Raw genomic sequence first — 24,620 nt, forward strand, 5'->3', positions numbered from 1 at the left:
TGATGTATTCTGCTGCTGCTGCTGCTAAGTTGCTTCAGTTGTGTCCGACTCTGTGTGACCCCATTGACGGCAGCCCACCAGGCTCCTCCGTCCCTGGGATTCTCCAGGCAAGAAGACAGGAGTAGGTTGCCATTTCCTTCTCCAATGCATAAAAGTTAAAAGTAAAAGTGAAGTCGCTCAGTCATGTCTGACTCTTAGTGACCCCATGGACTGCAGCCTACCAGGCTCCTCTGCCCATGGGATTTTCCAGGCAAGAGTACTGGAGAGGGGGCCATTGCCTTCTCCGCATGATATACTCTGCATAGAAGTTAAATAAGCAAGGTGACAATATACAGCCTTGATGTACTCCTTTTCCTATTTGGAACCAGCCTCTTGTTCATGTCCAGTTATAACTGTTGCTTCCTGACCTGCATATAGTTTTCTTAAGAGGCAGGTCAGGTGGTCTTGTATTCCCATGTCTTTAAGAATTTTCAACAGTTTATTGTGATCCACACAGTCAAAGGCTTTGGCATAGTCAATAAAGCAGAAATAGATGTTTTTCTGGAACTCTCTTGCTTTTTCCATGATCCAGCAGATGTTGGCAATTTAATCTCTGGTTCCTCTGCCTTTTCTAAAACCAGCTTGGACATCTGGAAGTTCACGGTTCACTTATTGCTGAAGCCTGGCATGGAGAATTTTGAGCATTATTTTACTAGCGTATGAGATTAGTGCAATTGTGCAGTAGTTTGAGCATTCTTTGGCGTTGCCTTTCTTTGGGATTGGCATGAAAACTGACCTTTTCCAGTCCTGTGGCCACTGCTGAGTTTTCCAAATTTGCTGGCATATTGAGTGCAGCAGTTTCACAGCATCATCTTCCAGGATTTGAAATAGCTCCACTAGAATCCCATCACCTCCACTAGCTTTGTTCATAGTGATGCTTTCTAAGGCCCACTTGACTTCACATTCCAGGATGTCTGGCTCTAGGTGAGTGATCACACCTTCGTAATTATCTTGGTTGTGAAGATCTTTTTTATACAGTTCTTCTGTGTATTCTTGCCTCCTCTTCTTAATATCTTCTACTTCTGTTAGGGCCATACCATTTCTGTCCTTTATTGAGCCCATCTTTGCATGAAATGTTCCCTTGGTATCTCTAATTTTCTTAAAGAGATCTCTAGTCTTTCCCATTCTGTTGTTTTCCTCTATTTCTTTGCACTGATCGCTGAGGAAGGCTTTTTTTATCTCTCCTTGCTAGTCTTTGGAACTCTACATTCAGATGCTTATATCTTTCCTTTTCTCCTTTGCTTTTCATTTCTCTTCTTTTCACAGCTATTTGTAAGGCCTCCCCAGACAGCCATTTTGCTTTTTTGCGTTTCTTTTCCATGGGGATGGTCTTGATCCCTATCTCCTTTAGAATGTCAGGAACCTCCGTCCATAGTTCATAAGGCACTCTATCAGATCTAGTCCCTTAAATCTATTTCTCACTTCCACTGTATAATCATAAGGAATTTGATTTAGGTCATACCTGAATGGTCTAGTGGTTTTCCCTACTTTCTTCAATTTAAGTCTGAATTTGGCAGTCGGGAGTTCATGATCTGAGCCACAGTCAGCTCCCGGTCTTGTTCTGTCTGACTGTATAGAGTTTCTCCATCTTTGGCTGTAAAGAATATAATCAATCTGATCTTAGATATTGCATATATCACAGAACCACCAGTTCTCATTCTCATGCTTGAAACGCTTTCAGACTTGTTTACAAGGTAGAGTTCTTTCTCATCAAAGATTGAGTAATAGTTATAATATTCCCTTGGCACATAAATAAACTGATTATACTATAGAAAAGAGACAAATTCATAATGAAATAAATGGTGAAAACACACATTCCTGTTGAATGCTAAATTATTTGCTGGCTTTAGTAAGTTCAAGCAGGTATTCATAAAATTATGAGCTTCAGTAACTGGGAAATGAATATATCGATAATGCTCATTTAGTTTTCTTTTAACATTGTGATAATATTATAAATAATATTTCTTGAACAGAAATTACACATCCTGTTACACATTTTATGTAAAATAAGAGAGAAATGTAACTGCCCCAATATATATCAGAAAACAAATTTAATGTTTGTTTCTCTTAGCTGCAAACTAAAATTTATGAAACTAAGGCTGAATAAGAGTCCTAAAAAGGATTTTCCATATATTTTGTGATCTGACAAATAGATCAATATGTTTTGCAGTTGAAATAAATTCAATCTTTGTAGTGGTAGGGTGCATCTCAGGAAGCAATAACGTGAACAATAAATAAATTCTGAGTGGTTCAGTGAGTATAGAGTAATTCCCCAGTAAGCATCCATAATCTGGGCTTTATAAGTACTTCAGTGAATTCTAGTGCACACATTCTAACTTAGAACCATGGAGAAAAGGAGTCGAGTACAACGTATTATTTGTTTTTGTGAAGTTAGTTTCAGAAAAAAATAGAAAATATTGATGGAAAAAGTAGAAACAAACATGCATGTATTTACATTTATGCTGAGTGTTATGGTCACAGTTTCTCTAGAATGCATTCATTACTATATAGCCAGAATATACAGTAATAGGACCGAAACTGATGAACCCAATAAAAGTGACTTTATGCTTTAAGCAAGAGAAACCGAATATATAGGATCACAAACAAATCTTGAAAACACACACAAAATATTTTTTTGACCTCAGCAGAATACAACTAAGTTAAACAAAGAATCTCTATCTCTTTGCATTCATGCTATGGTTGCTAGAGTATTTTTCTATATCTCATGTTGCCTCAAAATTAATACCTTGGCCCTTCATATTGGTTCTTCACTGTGAGATGGGATCCCTTCTAAACTCCTTCACTGTGATATGCAGTCTCTTTGAAACTCTTTAACTGCATTCCTAAATGAAGTCTTGTTCTATGGCTGGGAAACTCATTCCTGTAGTGGGGCCAGAATTGTTTCTGTTATTTTCCCCAAGGATCTGAAATGTGACTGTCAGTAGTCAAGCGCTCTGTGTAAGCAGGCTTTGGTCAAAGCCCTAGTACAAATTTAGCCTTGTGGAGACATTTCCAGGACAACATTCTTTATGCAAAGTTGCTTATCCTTCCAGTTGACTGAGGTCCAACAGAGCATTCCGTGTCAATTTGCTGCCTTTTTTAAAAAAAAAAACATTTTTGCAAGACCTCTTGTCATTGCTCTGTGAAGTCTTCAAGTTGTGTTAAGAAGCTCACCGTGGTCTGATATTTCTCATGACTACATAATCAATTTATTCCTTTCAGGGTACTTCTTTGCATGAATAGAATAAATGTTACATCAGCTAGAATGCCTACTTTTAATTTGATTGTGTTATATCTGTTTCATTTCTAATGAATGTCACCATTTTTGTTGAACATTACAAATACCATGATGTTTGAATTGCCCCATCTGTGTGATGGAAGATGTAATCGTATGCTTGAAAATATGGCATTTGAAGCAATACTTTTCAGGCATTTGGGATATATGCAGTTAAGGAGCTGGTCCTTGAGAAGTCAGTCCACTCTGAAGTCAACATTTTTATCCCATGCTTGATTTACTTTGTATTGGATTCTTTATATACAAATACTTCAGCAAGTTTATATATAAAAATAGTCATTTCTCCATAATTACAATTTTACCCCTACATTTAGGCTGATGAATTGGACAGTATGCCATTTTTCAAACCAATCTCTCTTGGATCCATGAAAATAACTTCTTTGAAACCAAGAACAGCTGTGCTTGCTAGCTTACCTTCCAGCAACATTTTCACTGATGGCAACATTTTGGAACTATAAAAGTTGTTTGATGCCTCAGTGTCTGACAGTCATAATTCTAAATATTCTACCAGATTTTATAATGTCCTCGATATTGACCTCGTTCCTAATCAGCAAAATCATCTAGAGAGGGCTCATTCATGTTCAGGAGTAGAATGGGGTTATTAGAACTCACCTTCCATTGCATTTTCTCCAAATTCTATCTAATTCCAAGCATTTTGTTTAAGATTTTTTTGGTTGTGGACTATTTTTAAAGTCTTTATTGAGTTTGTTACAATATTCCTTCGGTTTCATGTTTTGGTTTTTTGGCTGAGAGGCATGTGGGATCTTAGTTCCCTGACAGGGATTGAACCCGCACCTCCTGCATTGGAAGACAAAGCCTTAACCACTGGACCACCAGGCAAGTCCCTCCACACTTTACATTGCTCATCAAAGATGCTTGGTTCCTTAGAACCAAATATGCTTCCTAGAGTCCCAGAATTCTAGAGGTGCTAAGGGATTTTAGGCATTGCATATATTTTAATTCTATTAATAAAAAATTAATTCTATTAATAAAAAATTCTATTAATAAAAAATTAGGTACATTGATGTATACCATATATAAAAATTTAAGGCATTGGCAACCCTCAGTGACATAAATTTTATTGCTATGATTACCCAGATAAGCTGGTTTATTGTACAGCAGGGAATACACTGTCTGCTGTCATTTGAGATTTTACTCCAAATTAACTGATTCAAAGGTGAACTTATTTAATACTACTTAATTGGTATGAATCAGTATTATTTCAGTAATCAAAACAAAACATTGAACTGATTGAATACTGAGTGTGTTATGACTCAGGGTCACTTGAAGTCACCTTTTTTTTTAATGATTTAATGCTATCATCTTGATTATATTTATAACGTGAATTTAGTAAATACCACTTTTGTATTCTTTTATATGAGATCATTTGAAAAGACCCTGATGCTGGGAAAGATTGAGGGCAGGAGGAGAATGGGATGACAGAGGATGAGATGGTTGGATGGCATCACCAACTCGATGGACATGAGTTTGGGTAAACTCCAGGAGTTGGTGATGCACTGGGAGGCCTGGCATGCTGCAGTCCATGGGGTCGCAGAGAGTCAGACACGACTGAATGACTGAACTGAACTGAACTGATAGATTATAGGGCTTCCCTGATGGCTCAGAGGTAAAGAATCTGCCTCCCAATGCAGGAGATGCAGGTTCTGTCCCTAGCTTGAGAAGATCCCCTGGAGAAGGAAATAAATGACAACCCACTCCAGGATTCTTGCCTGGAGAATCCCATGGACAGAGGAGCCTGACAGCAGGCTATAATCCATGGGGTCACAGAGTTGGATGAGACTTAGTGACTAAACAACAACATGTGAGATTTTACATAAGACTTGACTTAAGGAGGTGAAAGCACACACACACACACACACACACACACATGCACAAATGCAGAAGAAATGTAGACATCTGTACTCTAGTGCAGGGGTCCCCAACTCTTGGGCTAAGGACCAGTACCTGTCCGTGGTCTGTTAGCAACTCGACCACACAGCAGATCATAAGCGAGTGGTGGGTGAGCAAGCAAAGCTCCATCTGTATTTGTGGCTGCTCCCCATATCGCTCACGTTACCACCTAAGCTCTGCTTCCTGTCAGGTCAGTGGCAGCATAGTAAATGGATGTGCTGTATGAACCCCTAACTGTCCCCCACCCTAGTCTGCAGAAAATGATCTACCATGAAGCCAGCCCCTGCTGCCTAAAAGCCTGGGGACCCTGCTCTGGTGGATTCTGCACTCACCTTGATGTGTCTCTTCCCAGTGTCAGGGGAGGGTTTGGAAGAAACACTGTTGTGGTGCATGGGCCACAGGTGCGCAGGGTATGGTACCAAAGCCTCACGTGTCCCTTCCACTTGGGGGGCACCATCAGGGTGCCTGGAGCTGCTTCCAGGTTGCACACATAGAGCTTCCTCAGCCTACTCGTGTATGCAGAAGGCAGGCTCTTGAACAAACTTCTTGTGTGTGAAGCAGTGTTCCAGGTGCTGAGGACATAGAAGTGAACCGAGAGGATGAGACGCCTACCCAAGTGGGAGTCACCTTCCAGGGGGGCTGAGAACACCTGTTGCTGTTTCCATGCATGACCATACAGGCCCCACGAGGAGGTAACCCTTGAGCAGAGATGAGCCAGAGGCATAGGCATTAGCCAGGAGGGTGTCCCAGAAAGTGGGACGAGCTGGTACACAAGCCACAGGAAACACATCTGCCTTGTCTGAGGATCATCACAGGAGATGAGGGTGATAGGGGCCAGGAAAGCAGAGAGAAGGTAAGTGGCTCGATCTGGTAGACCCTTCCAGATGGCTTTAACTTTTACTCCAGGTAAATGAAGGACCCCTGGAAGGCTGTGGCAGAGGGGGGATGGGATCTCAACATCCGTTTTAAAAGCACAAAATCATTGTTGTCTCAAGAGCAGACTGTTCTGATATTCGAGATGTGTTGTTGTTGTTGTTCATTCGCTCAGTTGTGCCCAACTCTTTGTGACCCCATGGACTGCAGCATGCCAGGCTTCCCTGTCCTTCACCAGTATTCCAGAGTTTGCTCAAACACATGCCCATCAAGTCAGTGATGCCAACCAACCATCTCGTCCTCTGTCGCCCCCTTCTCCTCCTGCCCTCAATCTTGCCTAGTATCAGAGTCTTTTTCCAGTGAGTTGGTTCTTTGCATTAAGTGGCCAAAGTATTGGCGCTTCAGCATCCATCCTTCCAATGAATATTCAGGGTTGATTTCCTTTAGGATTGACTAGTTTGATCTCCTTGCCGTTCAAGGGACTCTCAAGAGTCTTCTCCAGCACTACGGTTTGAAAGCATCAGTTCTTCAGTTCTCAGCCTTGTTTGTAGTCCAACTCTCACATCCACACATGACTACTGGAAAAACCATAGCTTTGACTAGACAGACCTTTGTTGGCAAAGTGACTACTCTGCTCTTTAATACCCTGGCTAGGTTAATCATAGCTTTTCTTCCAAGGAGCAAGTGTCTTTTAATTTCATGGCTGCAGTCACGATCTCCAGTGATTTTGGAGCCCAAGAAAATAAGATGTGTAATGTCACAAAATCAACCTCAGTTTTTATATCATACCCTGGCTATGCAGTTGTAACTGTAGAGTTTCATTAGATGAATCATGCCTCCTTTAAAATCAATGCTAGGACCATGAGTGGGCCCAGAGGCTTAAAAAATGAATGCATTCCATGACAGAGCAATCGATGACTTGTATGATTAATTAATGTTTGCTGAATGGCTACAGCTCCAAATTTAGGTGTACACACATTTCTAGCTTTAAGTGTACAGTTGTTTGGTTTTTTCCTTTTTTTTTTTTTTAAATTATGGGCTTTCATGGTGGCTCAGATAGTAAAGAATCTGCCTGCAATTCGGGAGACCTGGGTTCGGTCCCTCAGTTGGGAAGATCCCCTGGAGAAGGGAAAGGTTACCCACTCTACTATTCTTGCCTGGAGAATCCCATGGCCAGAGGAACCTAGCAGGCTACAGTCCATGGGGTTGCAAAGTCAGACACAACTGAGCGGCTTTCACTTCACTTCACTTTCTAAATTAAGGGAAAAAAGAAAACCCTGATAGGCAGTAATGAAGGTCAGTTGTGGTCAATGACTAAATCGTGTCCAACTCTTTGCAATCCCATGGACTGTAGCCTGTCCACCAAGCTCCTCTGTCCTTGGGATTTCTCAAGCAAGAGCGCTGAAGTGGATTACAATTTCCTCCTCCAATGAAGGTCAGTTACTTTGACAATTTCAAAGTGAAGGGAGAGTGGATTAGAGCCCAGACTTCCTCCAAGCTACCAAATTTGAATCCTGGTGTCCCACTTACTCTCTTTGTGGTTTTGCAAAGTGCCTTAACCACTGTCCTCAGCCAGAATATAACCTTAATGGTATTTTCCAATCTATAAAATTATAGAGAGGCATATATGTGAGATAAATGTATAGAAAGCGTGTAGCACTGTGATTAGTGTGTAACCAAAGTTTCTGAACTGTGGTGTTGGAGAAGACTCTTGAGAGTCCCTTGGACTGCAAGGAGATCCAACCAGTCCACCCTAAAGGAGATCAGTCCTAAGTGTTCGCTGTAAGGACTGATGTTGAAGCTGAGGCTCCAATACTTTGGCCACCTGATGCAAAGAGCTGACTCTTTGGAAAAGCCCCTGATGCTGGAAAGATTGAAGGCGGGAGGAGAAGGGGACGATGGAGGATGAAATGGTTGGATGGCATCACCGACTCGAGTTTGAGTCATCTCCGGGAGCTGGTGATGGACAGGGTGGCCTGGCTTGCTGTGGTCCATGGGGTTGCAAAGAGTCAGACACGACTAAGCAACTGAACTGAACCGACTGAAAGTTTTATAAACTGTTATCCACGCTTTGGTAAGATCTGGCTAATTTGCAGCAGAACAGTGTCCCTCATTAACATGCTGTCAGTTGTCGGTTTCAGGGCTTCTTATGTCGTGATGTCAGGCTGTCTGTGCTGTGAGGAATGGGGTCCCTCCAAAATTCATCCTCAACTCGATTCTCAGAATGTGACCTTTTTAGCAAACAGAGTGTTTGCAGGTGTAATTCGTTAAGATAATGGATTGAATGGGCCCTAATTCGAATACCAATGTTTTCTTGAGAAGTGCATTTGGACAGAGACACACGGGGAAGGACTGTATGACGACAGGTGCAAGGACTAGAGTGGTGCTTCCAGGAGCCAGCGACGGTCAGGGATGGCCAGCAGTCACCAGAGGCGGGGGAGCCCACAAGGAGGCAATCTGGCTGATTTCTGACCTACCCCCTGGGAACTGTGAGAAAATAGATTTGTATTGTTTAAAGCCACCCAGTTTGCGGTGCTCTGTTACATCAGCCCTAGGAATCTCATATGTTGTCTGCTCAATTAAGAAGAACAGCCCTGAATTTAAAAAGCCCAATTATAAAACAAAAGCCCCAGTGAGCATTTGACAAATTGGGAGCTCCACTGGCCAGTGATCAAAGGAAGTTTGACTTGGTATTATTTTGTGGAAGAAAATCTTGGGCTTTGATATATAAGGATTTAAACAATCATTATAACACGCTTGTACGGGACTCTCTGAGGTTCAGATGTTTCTCTAATGTTGGATGACTTCAGTTTTGTAAGAATCAAAAAACAGTAGTTAGAAAATATGATGAACGTCCCCTCCCAATTCTCTGATTTGGAAACCGCCAGTAAGAATAAAGTGGGCTTGCCTAGATTTGCCATAGACGTAAATGTAGGTGTACAGCCAATTGACTCTAAAAGTGAATGAATACACTTAATATCCACTAAGAAGTAGAGACACAGAGGCAGACTGGACAAATCCTTTCAAAGTGACTCAGCCCTTTTCCACTTTATGTCTTGCAGTGCGCACCTTAACATCTCAAGGGTCCCCAGTCTCCTAGTTCAGGGATCAAACCCAGGCCCCCTGCAATGGAAGTGCAGAGTCCTAACCACTGAACTGCCAGGGAATTCCCAACTGCCACTTGTTTTGAACCTATCAAGTGTGACCCCTAAAATAATTATCGAAGCTGCCTTTGCCCAAGGATAACTAGATTGACGCTTGACTCAGGTCGCATAAAAATCACAACTGTTTCGAATTCCAACTCGTTTGCATTTTGCTTCTCTTTTGAACACATACAATCTCACAGTCCCTGGCAATTTGTTTATAATCATCATGACAATTTAACATTCTCCAGCATTTCAGAGAAATCCATGACATAATAATACGAATGCAAACATATTTTTTAAAAAAGCCCTCAGGTGGTTGTTAATTTTTGGCACTGTGTAATTAAACTAGTTTTTTTTTTCATGTTATCTTTTGCCAGTATCTAATTAGCAAAGCCATCTGCTGAAAGAGTGTTGGCCCATCTGCCTAGAATGTTGTTCTCTTCATTTTTATGAAAAGTATCTGCCTTTGCTGGTCCCTGTCTAATTAACTTCTCTGTCTGCAGAATGTGATCATACACAGCTTTGTTTATATACTTCCACGAACTGTGGATTTATATGTATGTAACTCGTCCATAAAAGGAGCCAATCTTTTTTTTTCTTTCTCACGTCCTATTTACTTCAGAGATCACAGTTCTGTTTATCCTAACCTGAACATGTGTGTGTATGTGTGCATGACAGGGAACAGTGTACTGTATCACGAAACAGTAAATGCTTTGACACACACAGGATTTCTGCAGGTATAACGTGATTTTTGGTAAACCTGCTCTCTCTGAAAGTTCTGTCACTTCCTGAAAGTTAAAGATGCTGTGACTTTCAGTGTACCACTGGATTCTGAGATGAACATGCTTCTGTAACAGCGAAAATGACTTTGGATGCATTCTCAGATTTAGCCTGACGCTGTCTAGGCTGACAGAAGTCATTTATATTTTATTGTAAATTAATGTCTGTGTGAATATTATCTCTGTGTGTGTGTTTCCTTATTTCGCTCATTATCTATTGGTGTCTTGTCCTTGGTCGGTAGTTAATGAATATTAAATGAGAGAGTGGTAAATGTGTGTGCATAAAGCAGAACTTCTGTACGTTGTTAAATAGCACAGATAGTATTTCTAACTATTTACAGTTGTGTCACAAACCGGAATCTTTCTGTCTTTTAGGCTGTAGATATTTCAAACTCATTGCCTTTGGATATCCAGGTAACCATATTATCACTGCAGCATGTCTGCTGTTGAAAAATATAATGAAGACTAAATACAGAATAGAGCCAAACATTAAGATATCTTTTCTCTGCCACATCTTATGCAACAGAAAAAGACAAGAGATGACAGAAATTAAAGAAGTAAAAGAAACAGAGACGGAAAATATGATCACAAGTGTTGCATTGAGGTCTGAAATGTAGAATGTCTTAGCCTTTGTGGTGACTGTCATAAAGACAGGTTTGCATGGGTAGAAAGTGTCTTAAAATGCAAGTCAACCAGAAAGATGGCTTCGTAAATCATAGTGGAATTTGTTCCAAAATTATGAAAGAATTTCATTCTGCACAATAAATCTTATTGAATAAAGAAAAGTTGTGACCAGGCTAAAACATAATCTACTTCAAGCAGAATAACTGAGAAACTTTGAAAAAATCTGATACTGGAGAGTCCCACTGAAATTCAGATTTCTCCCCAGTGAAAGTGTCTTTATCCATTGCTGCCACCTGGTCGTATAGGTAAAGTCTAGTTTGCTGAATGAACAAAAAATAAGGGGCTCATCTGGAACACCCAATTTTAGGCCAATCCGGAAAAGATACATTTCCCTACTCCATTCTTTTTCGAATTCTGGGATATCCAATCACATGTGTTCAACTGTACAAAAGATAGTTCAGCTCTCTTCTTAATATAATTTCCCTTTATCCTGTCTTCTAGTCAGGGTGAAAGTGAATCAAGAGAATAGCTACATAATCACAGTATTTAATTCTGGATTTGAATATTATTGGAAACTTGATATACTGTAATAAAAATGCCACAGGAAAGCAATTTTGCTACTTTTAATAACTGTCTTCAGGAAAATCTGTCAGTTTTTTTCCATTTTCTGTTGGTCTAATAAACTTACGTGAACAATTGCTCTTCCTGGGTAAACTGGATAAGGTAGTGATATATGCTCAAGAACTGTCACAGTTTTTTTTCCTATCACTATCCCCTTCCAATCCTTGGCCAGTGTTTATCTTGAAAATGCAAAGGCTACTTGGATGTTAGGCAAACATGGGAAGCTGATTGTTTGCCATTTCAGCAGAAGGATTTGAATTTTGATGGCATTTGATAAATATTCTTCCGGTAGCTCCGGCACTAACTGCTTCTTTCAGCTCTTAAGTTTACTGAAGAGCGCAGTACTGTTGAACCTTCAACAAATTCACTAGACCAGTGAGAGCCACTAGGAATGCCCCATTATCTAAAACATTGCACTGAATAATTTGCCCAGCAATTATGCAACAGAAATTCCTCTTTGTGATATATAACTAAGTCCCCTTGGTGATATAAAATCCAAGTTGTATCGGGGTCTACTTTGCTAAAGACTGTATCATACTGTGGGCTTGCCTGGTGCCTCTAGTGGTGAAGAACCTGCTTGCCAGTGCAGGAGACACAAGTTTGACCCTGGGTTGGGAAGATCCCCTGAAGAAGGAAATGGCAACCTACTTCAGTATTCTTGCCTGTGAAATATCAGGGACAGAAGGAGTCTGGAGGGCCATAGTCTATGGAGTCACAGAAGAGTCATATAACTTAGGGATTAAGCAACAACTGTAATATCATAGTGAAGTAAGGGTGAAGGCGGGGCTTCCCTGGTGGCTCAGATGGTGAAGAATCTACCTGCAGTGCAGGAGACCCAGGTTTGATCCTTGGGTCAGGAATATCCCCTGGAGAAGGGAACAGCAACTCACTCCAGTATTCTTGGCTGGAGAATCCCATGGACACAGTCCATGGGGTGGCAAAGACTCAGACATGCCTGAGCAACTAAACACATAGACATGCCCTCACCTTAGGAAGTGTGAAGACATGGGTGTCTTTATTTCAACGAAAACAACAGGATGAGCTTTTATACAGAGGTCTGCTAAAGGGACACTCCACTCAGAACTGCAGCAATGCACTTGTTTTATCTGTGCTTCCTGGAGATATATAATTATGCAACTGTATGTGAAGCTCTTGTCTCTTCTCTGAGGTGTCACCACTTCTCATAAAAGGATCTGTCTCTCTAGTGTGAAACTCAAGTCATTTGTTTGCATTAGATGCTAATTAGCTCTAACCTTCTTGGTGCCATTAAGCATTATGAACAGGAAAACATCACAGGAAGAAAGAACCAATTCTTTCATCAGATGTTGACACGGACAGAAATCTCTAAGTCTGCGCAGGGGAAAACAGTTGTAATATTGTTTCTGTTTGAAAGGCCCTGAAGTGGTTCTCTCTAGAACACTTTTCTTGTGGATTCATATTTGATAAGCAAGATAAGATTTGGAAAATGTGGTGTTTTATGTTTTAATCTCTTATGTAACATTCTTTGGAGAACAGTAGATGTTAGATAATGGTGTTGATATGACTTTTGTTATTTTCCTCAGTTTAGAAGAGTTAGGAAAAAAAAAACACATTCTTTTTAGAAGTAAGAGTGAAGCCTTTATTCTCTTGCATAATATTTAACATTAGAATTTTTTCACTTAGTTTATTATGTAGCAGTAATCCAAACTAAAAACACATTGTCCCTCACCTCAATTTTTTTTTCTGGTAATGATTCATCTGGTTCTTCAGAACTCTTGAATTCTTCAGAAATCCAGCTGTAACAGGAAAATAGGATAAAATTGTGATGACAGACAGACAGAATAAAGGAAACATTTTGGCCCTATGAAAGTGCACATTCCATAAAACAGTAGAAAATATAAATACTGCAGACGCTTAAATCTGTTCAAAATATGATTCCCAGTCTCAACATACCAGCCGTTAAAGCTTGCAGGCATCATTTCTCCTGTGAAGTAAGTGTACATTATGTTGACTAATCACAGGTCCACTTGTGAGTTAGCATCAGATGTCAAAGGATGCATGTCAAATTGATCAGCGTGAGTTAGATCTAGAAAGTGAGGGAAGAAATTTAGAAGCTGTAGCTCTCAGTATTTAGTGGGAGCTAATGAGAGTATGGAAATTAGTGGCTTTGGGAGGAAGTAGTAGCTGGGCTTTGCATGAGCTGCTTATTTTATTGACTATTCATCATCTATATGTGTGTTTGGGGAGTAGGGATACATGCAGTCAACCTCGCTTCATTATCTATGAATATTGATAAATGACAGACTATTCAAATAAGATGTACACATCTAAATGAGGATTTAGATCAGTTTGTTTCAAGGCTTCTGTTCTCAGCATCTTCAGAATCTATTCTGTGATGCACTGAAGTGAATGTTTCTGTCATCAGTGTGTCAGAGTCACCAACTCACAGCATGTGCCTGTCTTATGGTGACGCTTGAAATATCACATTATTGCTGCATGAATGAAAATACTGAGTCCTTTAAAATGCTTCCCTTTGAAAGCTCAGTATAAGCCCACATGACAGGAAGACATGCATTTTGTGTACACTTTGTTAGTATGAAAATGTTAGGTGCCATGGCCTCTCTGTGTTACCTCTTCTGGGTACTGATGCCTTATTATTTATTTTCCTTTTATTCAGTCAAAGTCCTAATAGTTGCTGTCATGTTGGTGTTTCCTACAGGCTGCGGAATGGGAGTGTGATGAAGCAACCAAGAAGGCCTGTTACAGCAAAGGCAAGTCCCAGGTAAGGAGGACGCTGTTATGGGCGTGTCATCACTGACTTGGAGGCCGGTATATAGAACATTTCAATATGAAGGTTATTCCTGATTATGATGCCATGAAAACTGGAAAATGAAGCAAGGTTCAAAATACACACGCAGGAAATTCTCAAGGTTCTACCGTTCAAAAGTAAGATGAACAATAATCAGTTGTTAGGATTCAGAACATAGCAAATCTAATTTGCCCTCCCAATCATTAGAATGAGACATGAAATTAATTGATTATGATGTTATTTAGAAAAATATGGACCTGAATTTTGAAAATACTATTTTAATTCCCCCTAATCATTGCTATGGGCTTCCTGGATGGCTCAGTGGTTCAAAGAATCTGCCTGCAATACAAGAGATACAGGTTTGATCTCTGGGTTGGAAAGGTTCCCTGGAGGAGCAAATGGCAACCCATTCCATTATTCTTGCCTGGAAAATTCCACAGACAGTGGAGTCTGGGAGGCTACGGTCCTTGGAGTCACAAAGAGTTGGACACAACTGAGCAAATGAGCACAGCACAGCAATCATATCTTGCAGCTCACTCCAGGAAGTGATTATATAATAAATCTAATTATTAGATCAAAAGTTTTAATAATGCATCTTAACATATCTTTAAAATATGTTTAACATATTTTAAAATATAGAGCCTTCCCTAGTAGCTCAGATAGTAAAGCATCTGCCTGCAATGCAAGAGACATTGGTTTGATCCTTGGGTTGGGAAGATCCCCTGAAGGGAATGGCAACCCACTCCAGTATTCTTGCCTGGAGAATCCCAGGCACAGAGTAGCCTGGCGGGGTATAGTCCAAGGGGTCGCAAAGAGTCAGACATGACTGAGTGACTAACACACACATCTTTAAAATGAGCTCTCTCTCTCTGTCTGTCTCCGAATGAATATCTACATCCTTAAGTTCCCAAGGAAAGATTATCGCTAAGGTTGGAGATACATTTCTTGAATTCCTGTGCACATCACAGGTCTTGCTGTTCAGTCACTCTGTCATGACCCCACAGACCGCAGCATGCCAGGCTTCCCTGTCCTTCACTATCTCCCGGAGTTTGCCTGAACTCATGTCCATTGAGTTGGTGATGCCATCCAACCATCTCATCCTCTGTCATCCCCTTCTCCTCCTGCCTCCAATCTTGCCCAGCATCAGGGTCTTTTCTAAAGAGTTGGCTCTTTGCCTCAGGTGGCCAAAGTAGTGGAATTTCAGCTTCAGCATCAGACCTTCTAATGAATATTCAGGGTTGATTTCCTTGAGGATTGACTGGTTTGATCTCCTTGCTGTCCAAGGGACTCTCAAGAGTCTTCTCCAGCACCACAGTTCAAAAACATTAATTCTTCAATCTACCTTCACACAACTGGTCGGCTCAGTAAGAGGTCTGAGTCCTTTTTTCAAGGAATTTTATATTTCAAGAATATCACACTGGATCATCCTGAAGGAATTCTTCTGCAGCTGGTCCATAAGCTCATGATGTTTCATTCTGTTGAAAGAAAGTGAAGTCTCTCAGCCGTGTCCAACTCTTTGCAACCCCATGGACTGTAGCCTGCCAGGTTCCTCTGTCTGTGGGATTTCCCAGGCAAGAGTACTGGAGTGGGTTGCCATTCCCCTCTCCAGGGGATCTTCCTGACCCAGGGATCGAACCCGGCTCTCCAGCATTGCAGGCAGACTCCTTACCATTTGAACCACCAGGGATCATTCTGTTAGTAATCATCTTACTTTATTGGAATGTGGGCCTTTCTGATGTGAATCGCACTTGGGGTTACAGAAGAAGCAGACACACAGCGGCAGAGAGGGCTTCCTGTGCAAAGTGTGGTCCCAAGGCCAAGAGCTTGGGGGATATACAGCAAATGAAGAGAGGGCGCTGGTGAAGTATCCTCACACCACCTGTGTTTGTCCAAGACTGTTCTATTCTTTATTTTATCCAGTTTCATCCCCTGTTTCTTTGTCTTTTAAATCAGCAGTTCTGAGAGACATACATGGAGGCAGGTCTCAGCACACTTAGTCATTCAGTTTCCTAAAACTGAAGAAAGAGCTAGAAACAAGGAAGAGGAGGAAGAAAATGCCATCCTAGCTAGAGAAACACTTGGAGACATTAATAAAAAAGCAAAAGTTGCTGAAGGCTATTTACTGAAAGTTATTTAACCTCAAAAATTCCTCTGAGACAAGTCATCAGAGACACAGATGATTTAAAGGTAGCACCAAGTTCCAAAGGATCAGAATAGCGTCTCTTAAAATTCCCCCCAAAATAAATGAATCAGAACATATTAAATTTTTTTACCTCTATAAGAAATACAGTGGAATTTGTATACATTATGTATAAAGATTTTGAAAAGGGGCTTCCTATATGCTTTTCCTCTCCGCCCTCTAACACTTACGTGTTCGATGGGTGGATTCCTGCACTTTTGCTCCTTGTTCCTTGGCACACAAGGAGTTCTTCAAGGAAGACCCTCTGGACTGAGCAGTGAAAAGGGTGGAATCAGATCAGCTTGGGTGTGAGGCCTGGAAACATGACTTTCTTCCTTCTAGTAAGATCCACTGATGGGAAACGCTGACTGCTCTGGCCAAGGTTCTCAGGCCAATGCTGTCCTTTTGTCTGGTGACACTGGTGACCCCAGGGAACTTGGGCTTTTTTCTCCCTCTTCAGTTCAGTTCAGTCACTCAGTCGTGTACAACTCTTTGCGACCCCATGGACTGCAGCACGCCAGGCCTCCCTGTCCATCACCAACTCCCGAAGCTTACCCAAACTCATGTACATTGAGTCGGTGATGCCATCCAACTGTCTCATCCTCTGTCATCCCCTTCTCCCGCCTTCAACCTTTCCCAGCATCAGGGTCTTTTTAAATGAGTCAGCTCTTCACATTGGGTGGCCAAAGTATTGGAGCTTCAGTTTCAACATCAGTCCTTCCAATGAACACTCAGGACTGATTTCCTTTAGGATGGACTGGTTGGATCTCCTTGCAGTCCAAGGGACTCTCAAGAGTCTTCTCCAACACCGCAGTTCAAAAGCATCAATTTTTCGGTGCTCAGCTTTCTTTGTGGTCCAGCTCTCACATCCATATGTGACCACTGGAAAAACCTTTCACTTGTCCTCTTTTCCCTCTTTATTGTCTTGTCTTCATCTTCCTCTAGGACTTTGGATCTTTGTCCTCCTCTTCCTGCTTACTGGGGCTATGATACACCCATGAGCAGCACTAGTCAGTTTTGGGAAACCTAGCCAAAAATCCTATTGACACCTGCCTGTCCTAAGGCTTGTCTGAGAATATGTGTAGTTGGTAGCCCTGGGTCTGGGGGTGGCTGTGCCCTCTTCCACCTCTAGAGCTCCATCCTAACCCTTCCCCACCTCCTTGCTATCATTCCACCCTCCCTCCCTCACCCATCTCCCTGGACTTGTGTGTCCCCTGTCGGTGGGCATTCTTGCCTCACCTGTCCCACAATACCCTCCATCTCCAGCGTACACCACTGCATCGCTTCTCAGTAGCTGTTTGTATTTCCTGGTCAGTCTGCATGTTAATTACCCAGCCCCCCAACTCCTCAACTGGGAGCTGGGCCAGTGGATTCATGTTGATCCCAGCCTGTGGTGGCTGTTCAACTTCACTCCACTATGGAGTGAACAAACGCAGGACCCTTCATCTGGGCTCTGCTCTCAGCATTCCTGATGTTGGGGCTGAATCACTCCCCGCTGTGAAGTCTGTCCTGTTATTGGTGCATGTTTAATAGGGTCTTGGCCTCTATGTGCTGGATGCTGGTAATTCCTCTCACCCATCAGGACAACCAAAAATAACCAAAAATGTCTCCAGACATTGCCAGACTATGACTCGGTTGAAAATTCTGGCTGTAATTACCCAAGATGGGAAATATATTGACAACTTTTACATTGTCTGTGTTAGATTTTACTCTCCCTAAGAGTCCTTTCGTATTTCATATCAATCTTACTTATGTATTCATTTCATGGACTTTAAAAAAATCACAGTTAATCCTCTTCGTCTCTGTGGACTTCAGTCTCCTACGTGTTACAGGAGAATATTCGATTACTTAATCTAGCCAAGATTCCTCCTGCTTATAGTCTATGAGTCTTTAATTTTAAAACAATCTTGTGGTAACCTTATACTAGTAGATTATTACTCTTCGGGGTGCAGAGTCGCTTCTACTGAATCAAAATTGGCCCATATTTTGCCTTAAGCTGTGATCATTGGTTGTTTGGTGCTTAGAAATTAAGCAAGTAAAAGCCAGAGAACACACTGCAAAGACCGTCTTTCGTGCTCATTAGGAGTGTACTTTTGATTCACAGAAGGGTTGAATCATTATTATATGTAATTGAGGCTTGCTGATACACAGAAAGAAAACGAGCAAAACAAACGTTTTCAAAGGAAATCATACCTTTACGTTCCACATGTTTCTGGTTTTAATCGGCTAAGAACAATGGCAAAGCTCAGTAATTAGAAACTGATTCAAACTGCGTTTGTGGATAGAGGTTTTTTTTTTTTTTTTTTAAGATGACTATAAGACGGATGAAGATGAGTTTCAAAGTGCCAACACTGTGGGAAAGAGAAAGTACATGTTCTTTTAGGCTGCATGAAGTATGCTGATAAACTCACAGACGAGTTTTGAGCAACCTGAGCTTGGTTGTAATAGAATTCGGTTTTGTAGCAGAACTGTGTGCGGTGAAGTTCCCTGGCACAAAATGATAGAATTAGGAAGCGGAGAACCTAGACCATGCTGCTGGGCTGGTCCAAGGGCAGGGAGAGCAGAGGGACCTCCCGGGCTCTTCGTTTTTTTCCCATGAGTTCCTTTCTCTTATTTAGCCTCCCAGTTGCTTTCTTAAAGACCTGAGCCCTGCTCTTGGAACCCAGAAGGGGAGGAAATAACGCACTCCCCAGGGCTAGTCTCTGAATTCGAAGGTCACACACCCCTAGTTTCCCTGTGCTGACGCTTTCAGAGCCCAGATCAGAAAACGCTTCCATCGAGTTCCTTTGACTAAAATATAACATCTATTTGGGGGAGCGCAGTGGAATTTGGATTTTCTTAGTCGCCCAGGGCTTAGAAATAGGAATTCAATTATCTTTTGGTTGGTGCTATAGTAATATGAAAATTTTACACACAGATTGACAGTTTCCCCTCTCCCTGAAATAAAAAAGAATAAGGCAAAATGTGACATCTCAAAAATGAGAAAAATGCCAGCCATTTTGAGTGAACTCATTTTTTCCTACCCTAAGGGAAAAAAAAAGAAAGTGGTCTGTGCGTCTCCACATAATGCATTTTACTGTAGCAACAGGAATGTGGAGCATGGGTGAGGGGGCTGTGGCTGTGGGGGTCGTACCATCCACGCCCACTCTGTTCCCTGGGTAGAACATTCCTCCCCAGACTGCAGGGATGGGAAGAGAGAGGACGCATTTCCTCAAGATTCCCGGTGCAGTTGGGATCAGCCTGAGCATCATTTCATGTGCAGCCCTTTAAAGTGACCATTTAGGGACTCGGGGTCAAGAAAACATCGCCAGATCTTTGATTTGGGCCTGTTTAGCAGAGAAGGGTGGGTGGAGACTGCCAGTTCTTCGTGAGCTTTGAATTCAGTTCCACTTAAACTTTTCCAGCTCCCTTGGGAGAAAGGGGGTGACTTGGCCTGAAAGGATCTTAAACATTCCATCTACGAGAAAGGGAGGGTGAACTCTTATGTTGTTTGTGGGTTCAAAACAGTTTTCTAATAAAATCTGTTGTTGTTCATTATTTTTGAAACCCCACTATAGAATCTGGCTTCTAGAACTATTTAAATGTGTTTGACACAAATATTATTTTAAACGTAAATAGTCAGTTCACTTGTAATCCAACAAGAGCTCTTTGTCTGCTTGGGGTCATTATGTCTAAACCAAAGTCCTTCCCACCGTGACCTTTAACAGCTTTACAAAGGAAACACAGCCGATTATTAAGGGAATAAAAGAGTTCCTTTATGCACGTATTATACTTTATAATTTTTGAAAGCTTCTTGTTTGTGATCTCATCTCAGTATTTTAAACACCAAGTTCCTAGAATGATTCTGCTGGTCAGTGGGAGAGTTTGGATTAGAATCCAGTGTTCTGTGCATTGTTCTCCTGCTGGATCCTATAGTTCTGCTTCCTGGTTGTCAGATTCTGCTCCTAAACAGGTTAACTCCAGAGAAGAAAAAGGAACCACCATCCTGCCTGGGAACCTGGTGATGTAGGGGGTAAACAACACTTTCATCCAAAGTGCCAATATTTAGAAACCTGTGAGTTAATCAGTGAAGGTGGTACTCTACAGTACTGCTTTTATTCTGTACTCTTTATTCTTAATTGTTCCAAGCATGGAAGATTCTTTCAGATTGGATGCTAACAACCTGTGCAGGTCACACACACCAAGTTTTGGTTTATAAATACATCGAAAACAACTTTTTTTTTTTTTTTTAATGAGAAACTGGGGAAAATCTAAGCAAAACAGAATGTAAAAAAAGAAAAAACAAAGAAATGGAGGAGCTGACTAGGGACATGTGGGCACACACTGCCCTTCCCAGCCAGCAGTGCCTTCCGGGACGAGCGGGTATTCTCAAGGGGCCTGACTACCAGAACATACTTTTTACTAATTGAGATAATTTGGTATCTTCTCTCATATATTTTTCCAAGATTTTTTTTTTGTGTGTGTGGGTAACTGGTTGGATGACTTGTCCTTCTGCTCTGACATGTGTCAGCATCTGAATTATCACATCCCCAGCCATCTTTCTGGTTCTCCATCAAGTCTGTGATGGACCTTCAAGACGGTTTACCCGAAGCCTTCTTTACACTTTGTCTTTCTTTGGGGAGATGAAGATAAATACCACATGTGGTATCTTGATTGTTTCTCTTCCCATAATCAATGAGAGACCCTTGCTTTTCTTCAGTGCGTCTGTAGGACTCAGCCATGAGACCACCTCTTTCAACAGGAATGATTCTCTTCTAATAACTCAGCCTTGCCCCCAAGTTCCCTGTGATGTGACTGTCTCTAGCTTATTTCTACCTGCGTCAGTCTCCTGCTTAGGAAAACCAACAAAATGTTTCTCTTACATTTTGACCCAATTCTTAAAAGAGGTCTAAAAGCAGCAGCAGAAACAAACAAACTCCCACCCCTAAAAGTCTCTGCGCCGTTTGTGATCTTCTCTCATTCATTGTTACAGCATCACCGCTGGGTCTGTTCTGTCTGCTCCGGCCATCCAGAGCACTCTGAGCCCTGTGTTCCCCGAGATGTCTCTCTGGAGCCCCCTCATTTATGCGGTTAGAGCTGGTGTTCCCACCATGGCCGTGATCCTGTCTCTGTGCCCCTCTGCTTTCCACAGCTGCACACCCTCCTCTGTGTTCTCGGAGCCAAAGCTCCCAGAGCCTGGGAAAGGAGACCGATGCGCCTTTTTGAAGTCTGGTTTTGTTCTTTCTCTTTAGAACTCGTCTTCCCTTTCCCCAGCTATAAAAACAAAGCAGAGCAGAACAAAACAAGCCTCCGCATCTGATGTACCTTTTTCAGTTCAGTTCAGTCCCTCAGTCGTGTCTGACTCTTTGTGACCCCATGGACCGCAGCACGCCAGGCCTCCCTGTCCATCACCAACTCCCGGAGTTTGCTCAAACTCGTGTCCATTGAGTCGGTGATGCCATCCAACCATCTCATCCTCTGTTATGCAGTTTGTTTTTAATGTATTTATTTATTTTAATTGGAGGATAATTGCTTTACAATATTGTGATGATTTCTGCCATGCATCAGTATAAATCAGCCACAGGCATACATGTGTCCCCTCCCTCCTGAACCTCCCCTGCCACCTCCCTCCCCATCCTATCCCTAAGGCTGTCACCGAGCACCAGCTTTTGTCTTCTGTTTACACTCATTTCTGAATTCTTCTAATAGTTAACGTCCATCTTTTATTCTCTCCTTTTTTTCCTCAAAGTACTTCAGATTAGCAGCCAATGCTAATTGGTTACTATTATTGGTAATAGTAATATTAGGTTGGAGTAGGAAATGGCAACCCACTCCGGTATTGTTGCCTGGAAAAGTCTATGGACAGAGGAGCCTGGCAGGCTACTGTCTATGGGGTTGCAAAGAGTTGCCACAGCTGAGCAGCTGAGCACAAACAAGGGCCCACCTTAATCTAGGTTGATCTCATCTCAAAATCCACAATCACCCTGGAGAAGGAAATGGCAACCCACTCCAATACTCGTGCCTGGAAAATCCCATGGAGGGAGAAGCCTGGTAGGCCACAGGCCACGGGGTCCAAAAGAGTCGAACACGACTGAGTGACTTCACTTTCACTCTCAGTAATATTAGGTAAATTATCTACCTTTGCTATTTCACTTTATGTTTAGAAAGCAAACTCAAGTGTTTTAGCTCATCTTACATCCACAGCTAGGCCATGCTGCAGGCTGCGTTCCGGCAAACCAATGTTTCTTGGAGACTGAGGTTCTGTTTCATTGAAGAGAGCATCTCTGCGCCATTTAATCCAGGTCCTCCTGACTGGGGAAGCCTGTGAGTCAAACCAGTGTGTCGGCATGCAGCGTCTTCTAGGTCCCGGTGTCCGGTCAGTCCCCACGTCCTGTCCATTTGCTGGAGCCTGGCTTTGCCCTCTCACACCTCGCACAGTGGTCCAGGCACAGAATGAGGAGGGACAAATTATGGACGTGGTTTCCTTACCTGTCTGCAGTCTCCTGCCTTCGCTTGCATCCACATGGCTTCCTGATTGGTCCTTCAGTAACAAACATCAGATCAGGTCAAAACCACATGCAGTGAAAATATAAACTGGCCCGTTCACGTTCTGAATAAAAAGTATGCTCACACTCACTGGCCAGACACACCTGGTCCCTGCCTGGCATCCCAGCTCGTGCGGTGCCTCCTCTGTTCCCAGTGAAAGCACCCTGCTTTCTCCAGCACAGTCCATTCTTCATTTTGAAAATGTCTTTTCCCTCCTTCTCTCGCAAAAATCCTGCAAGTGCCAAGTGGCACCAAATCCTACTCTTCCTCTGACACTGACCTTAGGTGTCACCTCCTCCAGGAAGCCTTCCTGTACCTCCCCCCTTCTCCTCCCCTCCCCTCTAGAATTAGCACTATGCTGTTCTCCTGTGCTTCCTTAATACAGCGTGTGGACAACTCCATGTATTTTAATTTTGTGCCAAGGGCCTCCATGCAGGCTTCCCTGGTGGCTCAGATGGTAAAGAGTCTGCCTGCAATGCAAGAGACCTGGGTTCGATCCCTGGGTATGGAAGATCCCCTGGAGAAGGGAATAGCAACCCACTCCACTATTCTTGCCTGGGGAATTCCATAGACCAAGGAGCCTGGTGGACGACAGTACCTGGGGTCACAAAGAGCTGGACACGACTGAGCAAATTCCACACACAAAGGCCTAGATTGTGACTTCTTCCCCAGTCTCTACCATAGCGTATCTCATCAGTAAATTCTTGCTGGCTGAATGAAGAGCTTTGTAGCTGAATGTTCCTGTACTACTTTGACCATGCCCCAGATATATATGTATGTTTTGCAACCATAAAAAATATTCACTCCCTTAGCATGGGCTTTCATCCCTCATTGCTTACTTGCTATAGTTGTATTTTACTTTTTCATGAAAAAAATCAAAACTGTTTACAGATTCTTGCTGTACACAAAGCAGTTTAAGAACTTCATCTAAAACTCGCTTTGGTTGTAATCAGAGCTTCACTTGTGACTCTCGTCTTTGGAGAGCATTCACCATGGTTTTTGAAGCTCCTGGGCAAGTTTCCTAAACTGCTGTTTCATGAGACACTCTAATAGTTTCCTTTATTTATTTTCCTACCATACATCAAAGGCAATTTAGAGTTTGCACTGTTATCAGATACAACACAAAATGAAACCACATTCATCAAAAGAAGACACATGCTTTGAGATTTTAACTGAACATGTATTAATCTTCACAAATATCCTCTGTTGAGCAAGTGTACAGACGAAGGTAAACTATTTAAGATTTTTGTTGTTATTTTTTCGTCAGTATCTGAGAGGAGGTGGTATGTTGGGTTAGTAGTGGTCCATTAACTTTTAATTTATTAAACAGATGAGACATCTTCGTATTCACCTTCCTCTTGAGCTCAGGCCTCTTAATCCCTTTTCTCGTGTTTTTTTGTTGTTGTTTGCCTTTGTTTTTCAGGAGGAATGTCAGAACTACATTCGGGTACTGTTGGTGGGTGGTGACCGGTTATTCACGTGTGGGACCAACGCTTTCACGCCTGTCTGCACGAACCGCACGGTATGGCTGCATGTGGAGTTTTGATAGATTTTAATGCCAGGAAAACCCAAACAGCCTATTAAAACACCACTTTTAAAATGTATTGCTATTCTCCAAGGAGTTGCATTTTAATTCAAAGCATGTTTTGTCAAACTGAATAAAGACTTGATGTATTTTTTTATTACACATTATGTAATAAGCTTGTTTAATTAAATTTAAATATTCTTTCAAGCTATTTCTACCAGCTTTTTTCTCAACAGTGACCCTAAAGATAATCCTAAACATATTCTTTTTTCTTACCCTGCTTCATTGCAGAGATAGTGTTAAGTATTAAAATGA

General features: G+C 41.9%; 1 protein-coding gene across 2 annotated transcripts in view; it reads left to right on the plus strand.

Moving 5' to 3' along the window:
- Positions 1-24,620, plus strand: part of SEMA5A (sema domain, seven thrombospondin repeats (type 1 and type 1-like), transmembrane domain (TM) and short cytoplasmic domain, (semaphorin) 5A) — a 559,453-nt gene that overhangs the window by 343,778 nt on the left and 191,055 nt on the right. For both annotated transcript variants that reach the window (XM_010847535.1, XM_010847536.1), the window contains 2 exons: positions 13,987-14,049; positions 24,204-24,302. In XM_010847535.1, coding sequence (XP_010845837.1) covers positions 13,987-14,049; positions 24,204-24,302 — 162 coding nt within the window. The remainder of the gene's footprint in view (positions 1-13,986; positions 14,050-24,203; positions 24,303-24,620) is intronic.

The sequence above is a fragment of the Bison bison genome, unplaced genomic scaffold, assembly GCF_000754665.1.
Source record: "Bison bison bison isolate TAMUID 2011002044 unplaced genomic scaffold, Bison_UMD1.0 scf7180017864250, whole genome shotgun sequence".
Taxonomy (NCBI): Eukaryota; Metazoa; Chordata; class Mammalia; order Artiodactyla; family Bovidae; genus Bison; species Bison bison.